This window comes from Dipodomys spectabilis, unplaced genomic scaffold (assembly GCF_019054845.1).
Source record: "Dipodomys spectabilis isolate Male_0828 unplaced genomic scaffold, ASM1905484v1 ptg000124l, whole genome shotgun sequence".
In the NCBI taxonomy this organism is placed as follows: domain Eukaryota; kingdom Metazoa; phylum Chordata; class Mammalia; order Rodentia; family Heteromyidae; genus Dipodomys; species Dipodomys spectabilis.
This window is the reverse complement of record NW_024870801.1, coordinates 39172-53952: the sequence shown is the minus strand read 5'-3', so window position 1 is coordinate 53952 and position 14781 is coordinate 39172. Positions and strand designations below refer to the sequence as shown.

General features: G+C 58.4%; 1 protein-coding gene across 6 annotated transcripts in view; it reads left to right on the top strand.

Moving 5' to 3' along the window:
- Positions 1–14781, top strand: part of Hdac4 (histone deacetylase 4) — a 245499-nt gene that overhangs the window by 228385 nt on the left and 2333 nt on the right. For all 6 annotated transcript variants that reach the window (XM_042689062.1, XM_042689060.1, XM_042689065.1 and 3 more), the window contains 2 exons: positions 5980–6098; positions 7288–7421. In XM_042689062.1, the coding sequence (XP_042544996.1) occupies positions 5980–6098; positions 7288–7421 (253 nt within the window). The remainder of the gene's footprint in view (positions 1–5979; positions 6099–7287; positions 7422–14781) is intronic.

Genomic DNA, 14781 nt, shown 5'->3' with positions numbered 1-14781 from the left:
GCCTAGCTCGGGTGCATGGCAGCCTGTGAGAAGGGTTGGTGACCTGGCTGACCCACCCAAGAGACCGGGCGTCTTGGCAAAGGAGACAGCGCATTGTGGGCCAGAAGTCTGGAGTTTAATATATGTGTGCATGTGTGTGCCTGGGCACCCATCTGTACAGCTAGTTGCATATGTGCTTGTGAGACCACACCTCTGGGGATGGAAGTGCCCGTGTGCGTGCACATGTCTCTGGGCGTGCCCAGTGGATAAGGCTGCAGGTAAGGCTGCACAAGGACAGTCTGTAAAGGCTTTGCCCTGTGTTCTGCCACGAGCTCTGTGGAGATACTGGGTGAGACCCATGATACCTCTCAGTGTCCTCTTGCTCATGTTGACCTGGGTCCTGGCCCCAGGGTCCACTGGAAGAGTAGCTGGGAGGCGATAAAGGTGGCCTCCCGGTCTCAGTTACATCTAGAAGTAAGGAGTCCCTTTGATTAAATCAGGAAGGAAGTGGGCTGCATGTCCAGTGCTGGCCTGAGGGGGCAGTTACTGGGCCTTCAGAGGCCTGCCCTGCCTTCCTCCCATCTGTCGGAGGTACCCCTCATCCGCAGTCTTGTGATGGTGATGGCTGAACCTGAGTTGAGAACAGCGTGCGTGCCCACACTGTGGTAGCCTGTGGTGGACATCCTGCCCGTGTGGACGCTGGCCTCAGAATGAAGGCCCGGTGGGTCCGAGCCCAGCCGTCTGAGCCCGTGGTGATGCTGCCGCTGCTGCTACCACTGCCGCACTGCACATCTGCACTCTCTGGCTGCCAGCTACGCTTTGACCTGGGGTAAGAGTTTGAGCCTTTTGGCCCTAGCCCAGGTCCAGAGGTGTGGCCCTTCCGGGAGGCTCCCCTGGTTCACCGGGCTGGCCTCTAAGGTGAACTTCGCCCCGGCGGCCTCTGATCTGCTCTCACGTCCTGCCCAGCGCGTGCGGGATGATCTTACCACTGCGCGTTTTAAAGCTTCACTAGCTTCTTTGAAAAGGAAAATTGTTTCAGGCTCTTTTTTTATTGATTTTAATGTGAAGTAGCGCTTTGAAGTTTACAGTTTATGGTTCCCCAGGCGTTGGGATGGGGGGAAGGGTCAGCACGCTGCCCCCTCTCTTCTTTGCTCCCCCTCTCGGCGGCCCCTTGGGGCAGTGCATGCCTCAAAGGCTGCCCCTTGTTCAGAGCCCCAGCCTGCCAGGTTGGGTTTTCAGGGGATCAAGCCTCAGATGAAGAAAAGATAAGAAAATTGTCCCTAATGAGATCCAGAGGTAGCCGGCACTTTCTCCTCCGGCTCAGAGACTCAAAGAAGAAAAGGGACCTTAATTCAAACCAGTCTCCGGGCCAGACATGGCTTTGAAGTGTGCCGGGCACCCAGCTACAGCACTGTGCTTTGGGCTTGGACGCAGAGTGGCCCGTGGTCCTTAACCCCTCACTCACCTGCCGTCAGTGCTTGGCTCCCCGCGGGCAGTGTCACCGGGCTGGGGGCCACACGGGGTGTCCTGACAGGCACGGGAAGCTCTGCTGCACAGACCTGGCTCACCTCGAGCGACAGGTGGCCGTGGACCATCCGGCCGCAACCGTTTGAAGGCTGACGCACAGAGGCCCACGGCTGCTGGTGAGCCACACGGACGCAGGGCCGGCCCCTCACAAGTGTGGTCTTGGGGGTACCACCAGCACTCAGATGCTGTGTCCCGGGTAGCCGCCTGCCTGTGGACAGGTCCACACCCCAGGCTGCCTTCGTTTCTAGCAGCAGTCCACGCGTGTGAGGAGGCGCGGTGGGGTTGCACTTGAACTCAGGATTTTACGCTGGGCACACCCTCTACCTGAGCCGCTCCTCCTGTGCTTGCGGTGCCTTCCAGAGAGGCATGTGCTTTTTCCAGGCCACTCTTGGACTGTAATCCTCCTGCTTTTACCTCCAAAGACACTAGGGTTGCAGGTGTATACCACCACTCTGATTGTGTTTGAGACATGGTCTTGCTGACTGTTTATTGCCCGGGCTCTCCCGGAACCTCTGCCCTCTGAGTTGCTGTGAGTATAGACATGCACTACCACTCAGTTGATCTGAGGACTTGGTACACTGATTTTAGAAATAAGAACCAGAAGCAAAGTTTGGCCAGCCTGCCTGGATCCTAGAGAAGGAAACAACAGATAAAGTGAAAAGGTATTGGAGCCCTGGGCAGCAGTGGGCACACCCAGGCGGCCCTGCTGGGCACGCGTCTCCGCGGGGAGGCTGGGCCCTTCCGGGCAGAGTGAGTTTGGCGCAGGTGTCTTAGGGGAGAGGCACACTCCCCAGGGAGGACTCAGAGCCCGACCCTGGGAGCCTCTGGGAATGATGGATGGATCTACCTTCTGAGTGAAAGGTGTGGTCTGAGAGGGAGCGCTCCAGGGTGGGCTAGGCACCGGAAACAGTGAGGACACCCAGAGAGGAAGGAGAGTGGTGGGGCGGGCCCCGTGGGGCCCAGAGAGCTCCCGGGCCCTGGCCGGGCGGAAGGGGAGCACCTCTCAGGGTGGGGCAGAGAGTGCTTTGTGGCCGCTTGTGTGTCCTCGATTTCAGAAACGCAAGTGTCCACCTGAGCTGGCCGTTGGGGACACGGGGAGGCAGTGTCAGGTTAGGACAGAGGCCCTCGGTGTGAGGAGTGCAGACATGGCTTTGGCTTCCGAGCAGCTGGAGGGATGACCCCAGCGCAGAGCTGAGGGCTGGGCCCCCTGCGCCCGGCAGAGGCCATTCCCGGGGCTGCGCTTACCACACGCTGCCCTCACTGGTCTCCACTCTGTGACTGGCGTATTTCCTGGGTGTGTGGAAGCAGACTGAGAGAGGGAGACCTTGCGAGGAAGGAAAGCGCCATGGAGCCATGCGGTGGGCAGGGTGAGTGAGAGCAGAGGCTTGAAGATGGGAAGGTGGCTTTTCTCTGCAGACTTGGAGGAGCCTCTGGGGTGATGGCAGCCAGAAACCGCTGCTCCTCCCCGTCAGAGGTGACCCAGGCTATAGGCTGCCACAAGGGGCAGGGTGGAGTGGCTGAGGCTCTGGAAGTAGAAGCGGGCTTCCCAGGCGTGCCCGCCCTTCTCCCCCACTCCCTCCCAGGAGGCTGAGAGGCGAGGGAACGTCAAGTTCCCCAGGAGGCAGCTGGCACAGGGAAGTGTGAGGCGTCCAGGGACTGTGGGGCAGGGGCCCCGGGCAGGGCCGGGCCGGCCTGCATGTGTGAGGGCTTCTCACCGGCTGTGGGCACCCCGAGCAGTGCCTGTCTCTGGTCCTTAGGCAGAGCAGCCAGGCACTTGGTGGATGAGTAGTTCTAGGAGGGAAACAGCCTGGTTTGCGGTCCCGAAGCCTAGAGGGTGTCCACCCAGGCCTTCAGCAGGAGCGTGGTGACATTCCCATCGCACTGCTGAGCTCTGAGGCAGCGCGGGCCCACCAGTCTGGGCCATGTTGCACACTTTGTGTGGATTGGCTTCGGGGTGGCACCACCACACAGCAAGTGTAGACACCAGGGACTCTTGGTTTGAACTTCATTTAATGATGATTTTAGCAGGACTTGGCTTGGGAGTGGGGATTAGAAGTCAAGGAGCTCAGCACTACTTCAGAGGGAAGAGCTAGAGCCTGCCACACGCCCTTGCTTCAAAGCGGCAGCCATGGGCTGTGGCTTCCTTGAAAGAATGTCTTGGCTTTAAAGCCCATACCAGAGCCCTAGCTGGAACTGCTTTTCTGCCTGGAGAAACAGTCTTCCTGGAGAGCAGGAAGGGCGGCTGCACTCTGTTCTGCCATCTGTCAGGAACCTCTGAGGAAGATCTGGGCCTGAGGCCTCTGCCACGGGTGCCCTTGGAGAGATTGGCTCCCTGTGACACAGAGGGGGGGGCGGGCCTGCCACGGGTGCCCTTGGAGAGATTGGCTCCCTGTGACACGGAGGTCTGGCCCGCCACGGGTGCCCTTGGAGAGATTGGCTCCCCATGACACTGGGGGCGGGCCTGCCACGGGTGCCCTTGGAGAGATTGGCTCCCTGTGACACGGAGGGCGGGCCCACCACGGGTGCCCTTGGAGAGATTGGCTCCCCGTGACACGGAGGTCTGGCCCACCACGGGTGCCCTTGGAGAGATTGGCTCCCCGTGACACAGAGGTCTGGCCTGCAACGGGTGCCCTTGGAGAGATTGGCTCCCCATGACACTGGGGGCGGGCCCGCCACGGGTGCCCTTGGAGAGATTGGCTCCCTGTGACACTGGGGGCGGGCCCGCCACGGGTGCCCTTGGAGAGATTGGCTCCCTGTGACACTGGGGGCGGGCCCGCCACGGGTGCCCTTGGAGAGATTGGCTCCCCATGACACTGGGGGCGGGCCCACCACGGGTGCCCTTGGAGAGATTGGCTCCCTGTGACACGGAGGGCGGGCCCGCCACGGGTGCCCTTGGAGAGATTGGCTCCCTGTGACACGGAGGGCGGGCCCACCATGGGTGCCCTTGGAGAGATTGGCTCCCTGTGACACGGAGGGCGGGCCCACCACGGGTGCCCTTGGAGAGATTGGCTCCCCGTGACAGGGGGGCGGGCCCACCATTGGTGCCCTTGGAGAGATTGGCTCCCCGTGACAGGGGGGCGGGCCCACCATGGGTGCCCTTGGAAGAGAAGGACCTCTGGGAGTGGCTAGGTCTTGGCTCCACCCTTCCCCCCCTCCGTGTGTTCTGCTGTGTGAACTAACAAGGCTATTGTTCTTTTCCCACATACTCACAAGAAAGGCTCCTGAAGTCTGGGGCTGGGGCCCTACACTGAAGAACAGGACAGGAGCTGTGTAGATGAGCTGGGAACATGTAGGTCAGATCTGCCATTGCAGTTCTGTGAGGGTCCCAAAGTCAGTTGTCGCTGTCACGGGGCAAGGCAGCTTCAAGGCCTGACCTCACAGCACCTGTGGGCTCCTGGCAGGGTGTCTGCAGGCCCCACGGTGGGCCCCGGAGTCCTGAGGGGCAGACGACAGGACCTCTTCAGCTTGCCCCATAGGGCGTGCCCCTTCTTGTGGCCACGTTGGTGCTTCTGGTGTCCGCAGTGGGGATTTCAGTGGGCAGCAGAGGCTGAGTGAGAAATGGGGTGCTGAGGGCGACAGTCACGTGGTTCTGATGGTGGGAGGGACCTTGCCCTGCAGGGCCGTTTGTCTGCCTCCCTGGGAGCCTGCACACACAGGAGGCTGCAGGCCACAGCTGTGGAAGGACAGGCGTAGGAAGCTGGCGTGTGATCTGCCCGGCAGAGGCTCACGGCGCCTACCCACGGTCACGTGACCCAGATGCCCGGGCACCTGAGCACACCCCCAGGTCCTGGGCCACTCACCTTCCGAGGGCCACTGCTGCCCGCCCGGCACCCGCAGAGAGATTGGAAGCCAGGACTGACCATGAGCCTCGAATGAAGCGCGTCCAGGCCCACAGAGCAGCGGAGAGCTCGAGTTCTTGTAGGACGCAGCTGACAGTGGTTTCTCAGCTCCTCATTGCAGTATCTTGCTGGGGCACAGTTGTTGGACTCTTGGTGGGGTTTGCGTTTCCCTAAACATGTGACCAGTTTTCCCTGTCACCGTTGTAGGTGTCTGCTTGCTAGCTCCCCTCACACTGCTGTGTGCCGGAGGCCTCTGGGCAAGGGGCTGGCGTGGGGGCTGCTCTTCCAGGGCTGAGGCAGCAGGCCGCTGTGCTGGAGCCACGCCTGCTGGTGGTGTTCCGTGACAGTGCCCTCCCAGGCTTGGGGAGCAGGCCTGTTTGGAGAGTGGGGTGGGGCGGGCAAGGCCGGGCCTGGAGTGGCCTGCCGTGGGTCTCTGGTTGGTGTGACCCATGCAGTGGTGGTCACAGGCAGCGAGAAGGCCCATGCGGCACCTTTCCCGAGCTGCTGTGGGGCCTGTTGTCCTGGACTTGAAGACAGATGCCTGTGGAGTGCACCTGCGTCGCCCGCAGAGCCCACCCCAGGATGGCCAGGGGCTCTGGGGTCAGCTGCCCATACCATCTCCTGCTCCTTGCAGAGCCGTGGTCATGCCGATCGCCAACGAGTTTGCCCCAGATGTGGTGCTGGTGTCCTCGGGCTTCGATGCTGTGGAGGGTCACCCGACGCCTCTCGGAGGCTACAACCTGTCTGCCAAATGTAAGTGGGTCTGCCGAGGCCAGTCGCCAGGCTCATGATGGCTCGTGGTGACTGGTCCAGAGCTCTTTGTGTGGAGGGACGTCGCCTTGGTTTCACCCAGGAGACAGGGCCGCCCCGGCCCCTCACTCACCCGGCTCAGCAGGGCAGCACAGCGCTCACGCGGGAAGCCCAGGCCCTCCACCCTGGGGCCAGCCACGCACGCATGCCAGGCTCCCTCCTCGCGTCTACGGCCCTACGAGCCAGCTGGCTGTGAGAACCAGAGCTGGCACTGGCCCTGTGTTGTGTGTGTTCCATTCTCTGATGCTGCTGTGACTCTGGGAGGAGGTGCGTGCCTGCTGCCAGGAGGGGCCAGGGCTGCTGGCGCTCACCGGCCCGACGCCAGCGCTCCCAACTTCTGCGCTGGCACAGCACACCAGAAGGATTGGAAGGCTCCCTGGCTCTGCCCCCTCCCCTCCTGTCCCCATCAGCTCAGATGAAGGAGTGCCCATCTGGCCCGCATACAGGGAAGGGAGGGTGGGCCAGAGGTGGCCTCAGGGATGGCCATGCGGTAGTAATGCCTCACACAGCCCCCCTGCCCCTGGGCTGTAGGTGGTGAAGCAACAGGCCAAAGGTGGGGTTCCCGCTGGGCGCCCCACCACCACATTCTGGGCACTCTCTCTCATCAGAGCCTGGCAGGACATGCAGCCTGCCTGGGTCTAGCATGGAGACCACTGGTTTATGAAGGTTCTCCTACTGTCCAGCACGCACCAGCCCCCTCTGGCTGCAGGGGGTGATGGTGATGGCCACCAGGGGCAGCCGCTTTGCATGGTGAAGGCATTGGCTGTGGTCAGAGCAGATGTGCGTACGGGAAAGCCTGGGCGGTGTGCATGGTGTGGATCTGTGTGCCTGTATGCACATGTGTGCCCATGCAGGGCTGTCAGGTGCCCAGAACGCCCAAGGTTCCTCAGGGAAGCATGGGGCACAGGGCCTCTGGGTGGGATTGGTGTCCTGTGCTCCAGACAAGATGATCGCAATACCCATAATCCACTCTTGAACAGATGAACAGGAAATCCAGTACCACAACTCAAGTAAATGTATTAAACCAAGCCTGGCCCACGTGGCCTTGTCTCCCTCTCTCTGGGAGACGGGTCACACTTGGGGCTGCTGAGGTGCAGCATGCCACCTGCTGACACCTGTCCTCCCATTGCAGGTTTTGGGTACCTGACAAAGCAGCTGATGGGCCTGGCCGGCGGCCGGGTCGTGCTGGCCCTGGAGGGCGGCCATGACCTGACGGCCATCTGCGATGCCTCTGAAGCCTGTGTTTCTGCTCTGCTGGGAAATGAGGTACGCAGACCCAGGACAGTGCCTGCCCAAGGCTTCAGGGCCTGCTGCCCAAGGCTCACAGTCTGAGATGCAGCGGCCTCAGTGCCATGTGTTCCTTCCCACCCCTAGAGCTGACTGCAGCCGGGAGGCTGGGTTCTGATGGGGGGAGTAGATGATGGGCAGGAAGTCTGCTCTGAGATGCAGTGTGATGGAAGGTTTGTTGCTTCACCATGAACCTCCTGAGGACAGTCGGGCTCTCTAGGATCCTCTAGGTTGATGTCACAGGCTCCTAGTGGCTTGGGGCAGGAAGCCTCACTACCCAGCAGCACCACCTGCCATTGGGGGTGACATCTGGGTCTGCACCCCACACAGGGTGCCCAGCACTGCAGGATAAAGTCAGGGAAACGGCGATGTGCACAGAGAGCCTCTGAGGCCCTGGTCACAGGGGAAGAGAAGAGTTGAGCCCCACAGCTCCACCTGACACACAGCTGAGGGCTGGCTCACACAGCCCTGGGTCCCCCAGAGCATGCCACACAGCTGACCTTCCACGGAGTGTTCCTGAACTTCCGGTCTGTGCAGTGCTTCTAGACAGGGGCGTGCATACCATCGCCCAGCCATGGGCAGTCCCCGAGCCGCGCCCTGCAGCGCCAGCTTGGGTCAGAAAGGAGCCACCACTGGAGATAGGAACACCAGGGCCAAGCACCACAGACACAGCCTGGCCCCGAAACCACTGCTTCTTAGGCTCCTTTAGTCTGCCTTGTCACTGCACCCAGCCCCCACTCGGATGGCAAACTGGCATCACCATGAGCTGTCCCCAGTCTCCTGGGTGTTAATAACAAGAGGACCAGCAGCTCTGAAGTCTGAGGTCACTGGCTTCCACCCTGCCTCCTCTGTGCTCTCAGAAAGATGTCGGTCCCCAGCCAGCCAGACATATTATCAGAACTTGGTGGGACACCCCAGCAGACCTCAGGTCTAGGGTCTAGGTGGCTGCTGCAGCTGAGGCCCACGTTGTCCTCATTGGGTGGATGGAGGCCATGCTGAGACTCCCCACAGATGGCCTCCTGCCTGGGGAGGGTCCAGGTCCCGCCGGCCAGGGAGGAGGTGGCAGCAAGGAAATGGGTGGGGTGCAGGACGGGTTTGCAGGGCGCTGTCTCCCTTACAGGCCTGGTGGAGTGGTCCACAGGCAGGCGGGGAGCCACGTCATGGCTGGGAAGGTGCTGGGTGCTGTGACTCCATGACAGGGCTCTGGGGACAGGCAGTGGGCAGGCTGGGCCGCTGGTCACGGGGCCATCTGCTGGGAGGAGCTGCGGGGGAGGCCGGGGTGGCCTCCTCACACACAGCCTTCTGTCCCATCCGGGCACCCTGATGCTCAGGGAGTCCAGGCCCTGATAGGTCAGCTGTGCTGCCGCCGCCGCCGCCAGGACCACAGGCCCAGAGCCCTGGGGGGGGGGGGGGGGGGTGTTGAGAGGATTAGCAAGTTCTGGTCTGCACTCACTGGGTCACCCACAGAGAACCAGCAAGCCTTCGTGTCCTTTCTGAGTCTGACACTGGGCGAACTGTCCTCTTTGCTTTATTGTTCTTTCTTCACATGCATCGTCTTCCCCATTTCCGCCATAGTTAAAAATCCTGCCCAGACGGAAGCTTTTCGATTCTCTGCACTAACTACTTTAGAATAACGACAGAAGACCTGGCTTCCCCTCAGCCTGCCTGCTTCCTCAACCACAGAAAAAAGTTCTTCTATCTTAAAAAGCGAGAAACACTTTTATCGAAGGTTCTTTAAAAATCTCTTTAATGCACAAAAATTAGATGGAACCCTCTCCTGTCTTCCGGCCTTTGCTAAAGGTTGGTGCTCAGCGTGCAGGACCCTCTCCCCTGTCTTCCGGCCTTTGCTAGGGTTGGTGCTCAGCGTGCGGGACAACTTGGTACACACACAGCCAGGCATGCAGCCGTGGGGGGAGGGGAGGGCCTGAGGGAGCCCTGTGCCCACTCACGGAGGGCGCAGGCCTGGCCGCCAGCCTGCCCGAGGGACTCACCGCACTCTGCACGCTCGGCTCCGACTCAGTGCTGCTCCAAGGAGCCCTGTGCTCAGTGGTCTGCAGCCGTGGATGGAGCCACAGCAAAGCCACCGAAGGTGCTGCATGCTGCCGTTAGCCGAGCTGGAGCCAGAGGCCTGCAGCCAGCGCTTGCGCCCCAAGGCCTCTGTTGAGAGGAGCCCCAGGTCTCCTTCCTGACGGACTGCACGAGGCCCAGGCGTCGGTTGTGGAGCTCACTTAACCCTCTCCCGGGGTTAGGGTCGACCTTCTGCGGAGAGGCGGGATGGAGTGTGGGAAAGGGTATTCCTGGTGGAGCTTAGCAGTGTTCCAAAGTGTCATCATATTTGGATATTTATGTGATGTCCTTATAGCAAAATTCAGAGATAAAAGGAACAAGAGGTGTGTGTGTGTGTGTGTGTGTGTAGGTGTGTGGGTGGGTGGGTGGGTGTGTAGGTGTGTGTGTAGGTGTGTGTAGGTGTGTATGTGTGTAGGTGTGTGTGTGTAGGTGTGTGTGTAGGTGTGTGTGTGGGTGTTTATGTGTGTGTAGGCGTGGGGGGGTGTGGGGGGGGGTGTGTAGGTGTGTGTGTGTATGTGTGTGGGTGTATGTATGTCTGTGTGTGTGTGTATGTGTGTGTGTGTATTTGTGTGTGTGGGTATGTGTGTGTGTGTGCGTATGTGTGTGTGTAGGTGTGTGTGTAGGTGTGTGTGTGTAGGTGTGTGTAGGTGTGTGTGTGTATATGTGTGTGTAGGTGTGTGTATGTGGGTGTGGGTGTGTGTGTGTGTGTGTGGATGTGTGGGTATGTGTGTGGGTGTATGTATGTCTGTGTGTGTATGTGTGTGTGTATGTGTGTGTGTGTGTATTTGTGTGGGGGGGTATGTGTGTGTGTGTGCGTATGTGTATGTAGGTGTGTGTGTGTAGGTGTGTGTGTGTATATGTGTGTGTAGGTGTGTGTGTGTATGTGTGTGTGTATGTGTGTGTGTGTATTTGTGTGTGTGGGTATGTGTGTGTGTGTGTGCGTATGTGTGTGTAGGTGTGTGTGTGTATATGTGTGTGTAGGTGTGTGTATGTGTGTGGGGGTGTGGGTATGTGTGTGGGTGTGTATTTGTGTGTGGGGGGGTATGTGTGTGTGTGTGCGTATGTGTGTAGGTGTGTGTGTGTATGTGTGTGTAGGTGTGTGTATGTGTGTGGGGGGGTGTGTGTGGGTATGTGTGTGTGTGCGTATGTGTGTAGGTGTGTGTGTGTAGGTGTGTGTAGGTGTGTGTGTATATGTGTGTGTAGGTGTGGGTGTGTGTGGGTGTGTGTGTGGGTGTGTGTGTGGGTGTGTATGTGGGTGTGTAGGTGTGTGTGTAGGTGTGTGTAGGTGTGTGTGTGTATATGTGTGTGTAGGTGTGTGTATGTGTGTGTGGGTGTGTGTGTGGGTATGTGTGTGGGTGTGTATGTGGGTGTGTGGGTATGTGTGTGGGTGTGTATGTGTGTGTAGGTGTGTGGGTGTGGGTGTGGGTGTGTATGTGGGTGTGTAGGTGTGGGGGGTGTGCGTGTGTGTGTGTGGGTGGGTGTGTGGGTGTGTATGTGTGTGTAGATGTGTGTATGTGTGTGTGTAGGTGTGTATGTGGGTGTGTGTGTATGTGGGTGTGTAGGTGTGTGTGTGTAGGTGTGTGTGGGTGTGTGTGTAGGTGTGTGTATGTGTGTATGTGTGTGTGGGTGTGTGGGTGGGTGTGTATGTGGGTGTGTGGGTATGTGTGTGGGTGTGTATGTGTGTGTGTAGGTGTGTGTGTGTATGTGGGTGTGTGGGTGTATGTGGGTGTGTAGGTGTGGGTGTGGGTGTGGGTGTGTATGTGGGTGTGTAGGTGTGTGTGTGTAGGTGTGTGTGTGTAGGTGGGTGTGTGTATGTGGGTGTGTATGTGGGTGTGTATGTGTGTGTAGGTGTGTGTGTATGTGGGTGGGTGTGTGTATGTGGGTGTGTAGGTGTGGAGGTGTGCGTGTGTGTGTGGGTGGGTATGTGTGTGGGTGTGTGTGTGGGTGGGTATGTGTGTGGGTGTGTGTGTGTAGGTGTGTGTGTGTAGGTGTGTGTGTGTATGTGGGTGTGGGTGTGTAGGTGTGTGTGTAGGTGTGTGTGTGTATGTGTGTGTAGGTGTGTGTGTATATGTGTGTAGGTGTGTGTGTGTGGGTGTGTGTGTGTGTATGTGTGTGTGGGTGTGTATGTGTGTGTGTAGGTGTGTGTGTGTAGGTGTGTGTGTAGGTGTGTGTGTGCGTAGGTGTGTGTGTATGTGGGTGTGGGTGTGTATGTGTGTGTGTGTATGTGGGTGTGTGGGTGTGTATGTGGGTGTGTAGGTGTGTGTGTGGGTGGGTGTATGTGTGTGTAGGTGTGTGTGTGTAGGTGTGTGTGTAGGTGTGTATGTGGGTGTGTGTGTGTAGGTGTGTGTGTGGGTGTGTGTGTGTATGTGGGTGTGTATGTGTGTGGGTGTGTATGTGTGTGTGTATGTGTGTGTGTAGGTGTGTGTGTGTGTGTATGTGGGTGTGGGTGTGTGTGGGTGTGTGGGTGTAGGTGTGTGTGTATGTGGGTGTGTGTGTGGGTGTGTAGGTGTGGGGGTGTGCGTGTGTGTGTAGGTGTGTGTGTGTAGGTGTGTAGGTGTGTGTGTGGGTGTGGGTGTGTAGGTGTGTGTGTAGGTGTGCGTGTGTGTGTGGGTGTGTGTGTGGGTGGGTGTGGGTGTGTGTGTGTAGGTGGGTGTGTAGGTGTGTGTAGGTGTGCGTGTGTGTGTATGTGTGTGTAGGTGGGTGTGTAGGTGTGTGTAGGTGTGTGTAGGTGTGTGTGTATGTGGGTGTGTAGGTGGGGGGGGGTGTGCGTGTGTGTGTGTGTGGCACTGAGGGGTTTGGCACTATCAGTCTCAGGCATTCACACTCTACACTGGGCCACTTGTGTGTGCCCACAGAAGAGCCCGAGCCACTGCCTCCTGGCTTCCCTTTGCCCCCCCCCCAGTCGCGTTTAGAACTTCCTGCTTGTCTTCGATGTTTTACGTCCCCACCAGTGGGCCGTGTGGGTCTCTGATTCTCCTTCCTGAGCCGGAGGTCTTGGCCAGCTCAGGCGGGCCCTCAGGGATCACCTCCTTACTGTTGCCTCGGCCTTCTTCTGTGCTCAGGGCCAGCAGAGCCCTGCAAGCCCTCCCCTGCACACACACCTCTGTGCCGAGGGTCAGCACCAGCTGCAGGCCCTGCCGAACTAACCAGCATCCTCTGCCGCGGGCTTCCGTGCGTCTCCAACTGCTGTAACAGCCACAGCTCTGAAGTTCTCTTCTCCCTTTCAAATCCCCTGGTGAGGTCCAGCGGCCGCTTGCTCCGTTATTATCCATGCGTGTTTGCTTTCTTGTGTGTGTCAGCACACACGGTTGCTGGGCTTTCTCTGCTCATGCCTGGAGCTTCCCCACTGGAGCTCCACCTCTAATCAGGCTTTTTTTTTTTTTTTTGGTCTGGTTGTGGGGCCTGAACTCTGGGCCTGGGCGCTGTCCCTCAGCTCTTCAGCTCAAGGCGAGCACTCTACCACTTGAGCCACCTTCCCAGCCCCTAATCAGGCTTTTTTACTGGTTAATCAGAGATAAAGTCTCAAGCTTCAAAACTTGATCCTCAGTCTCAGCCTCCTGAGTAGCTAGTGCTAACTTTTAATACTTATTCAACAGACTTCCTTTACATTTTACAATGGATCATTTCTGTAACTGGAGTCTGTGTGAATCTAAATCTGTACATTTAATGAAAAATATCAGAGCCAGTGCCTGAGTTCCTGTCTCCCCTCAGAACCCTCCCAGTCCTTCACAGTCCCGGTGGGCTCCTCTCCAGCAGTCCCTAGTGCCCTACACGGTGTTCCTCTGCTGAGCCTTTCTCCATCTTTCATTTCTTCGTAACTCACGGCCGGTGGGAATCCTGCGTATGGCTGCTCTGGGCTTTTCTCCCGTCCGTGGCTCTGAAAGCCACACTGCAGCCGCCAGGGTCATCTTAACACGCCCGTCCGGTGCGCATGTCTACAGGACCCCTGCTCTGGAGCAGTCTCCCCCGAGAAAGGTGAGGCAAAGGAGCACTGGGAGCACGCGCCTAAACCTGCGCAGGGCCGCAAACAGTGCTCCTACTCAGGTGGTGACTCCGTTCTGAGTTGTTGGTTGGCTGCATTGTGCAGCCTGTCTGGCCATGCCGACAGGTCATTGCTTGTCCCGCCGCATCCCCGGGGCTTGTCCTTCAGCGGCTCCTGACTGTTCCCACCAGCTGCACCTGAGTTTCCCCTGTCCGGCCCCTGCTGGGAGCAGCGGGCAGATGTGTTGATTCCCCTGCCCAAGGTCCTGCTTACCCCCGCTGTGTGGTGTGGCTTCTGTGACTGCGAGTCCTGTGTCTGAGGGACACAGGCAGCACAAGCATGCAGCCCCATGGAGGGCAGGGTGCTCAGGGGAGAGCTATGGTCACTTCTCACTCGGATACTGTGGACCGTAGCTGTCCACATGCACTGTTTAAGCAGAGACTCACGCAGTGGCTTTATCTTTTTTTTTGGGGGGGAGGGGGGGAGGTCCAGTCGTGGGGCCTTAACTCTGGGCCTGGGCGCTGTCCCTCAGCTCTTCAGCTCAAGGCTAGCGCTCTATCACTTGAGCCACAGCACTACTTCCAGCTTTTTTCTTTTTGCTTATGTGGTGCTGAGAATCGAACCCAGGGCCTCATGCATTGCAAGGCAAGCGCTCTACCACTGAGCCACCTTCCCAGCCCTGAGTATATCTTCTTAACTTCCACCCAGAGACAAAGTTGGACCGAAGTGTAACCTCACAGTTGTCTTCCTAGCTCACCTAACTGTGGTCATCAGGACCTGGCATTCTACCCGCTTCTGTAGCTTTGTCTACTTATTTGAGGTTTGGGGTTCCTCTTCTTTGGTTTCATTTGTTTGTTTCTTGTTCAGGTCCTGAGGCTTGAACTCAAGGCTCGGGCACTGTCCCTGAGCTTTTTTGCCTAAGGGTAGCATACTACCACTTGAGCCACAGTTCTACTTCCAGCTTTTTAGTGGTTACTTGGAGGTAAAAGTCTCACGGACTTTCTTACCCGGGCTGGCTTCAAACCATGATCCTTGAATCTCAGCCTCCTGTGTAACTAGGATTACAGCTATTGGTGCTCAACTTGATTCCTGTTTTTTGTATTTCATTTGCCCTTTAGCTGACCTGTGGCGTATGTTTCTTTGGCCCTGCAGTTTACCTACAAATCTACTCCTGACAGACTGCTACCAGTCACTTCTCCCATTACCTTCTTGGGGTACAGTGTGATGCGAGGCTAAGATCTGAGGCAGGAGCAGGGTCCGACTCCCTGCAGTGCCCTGTGCATGCACCGT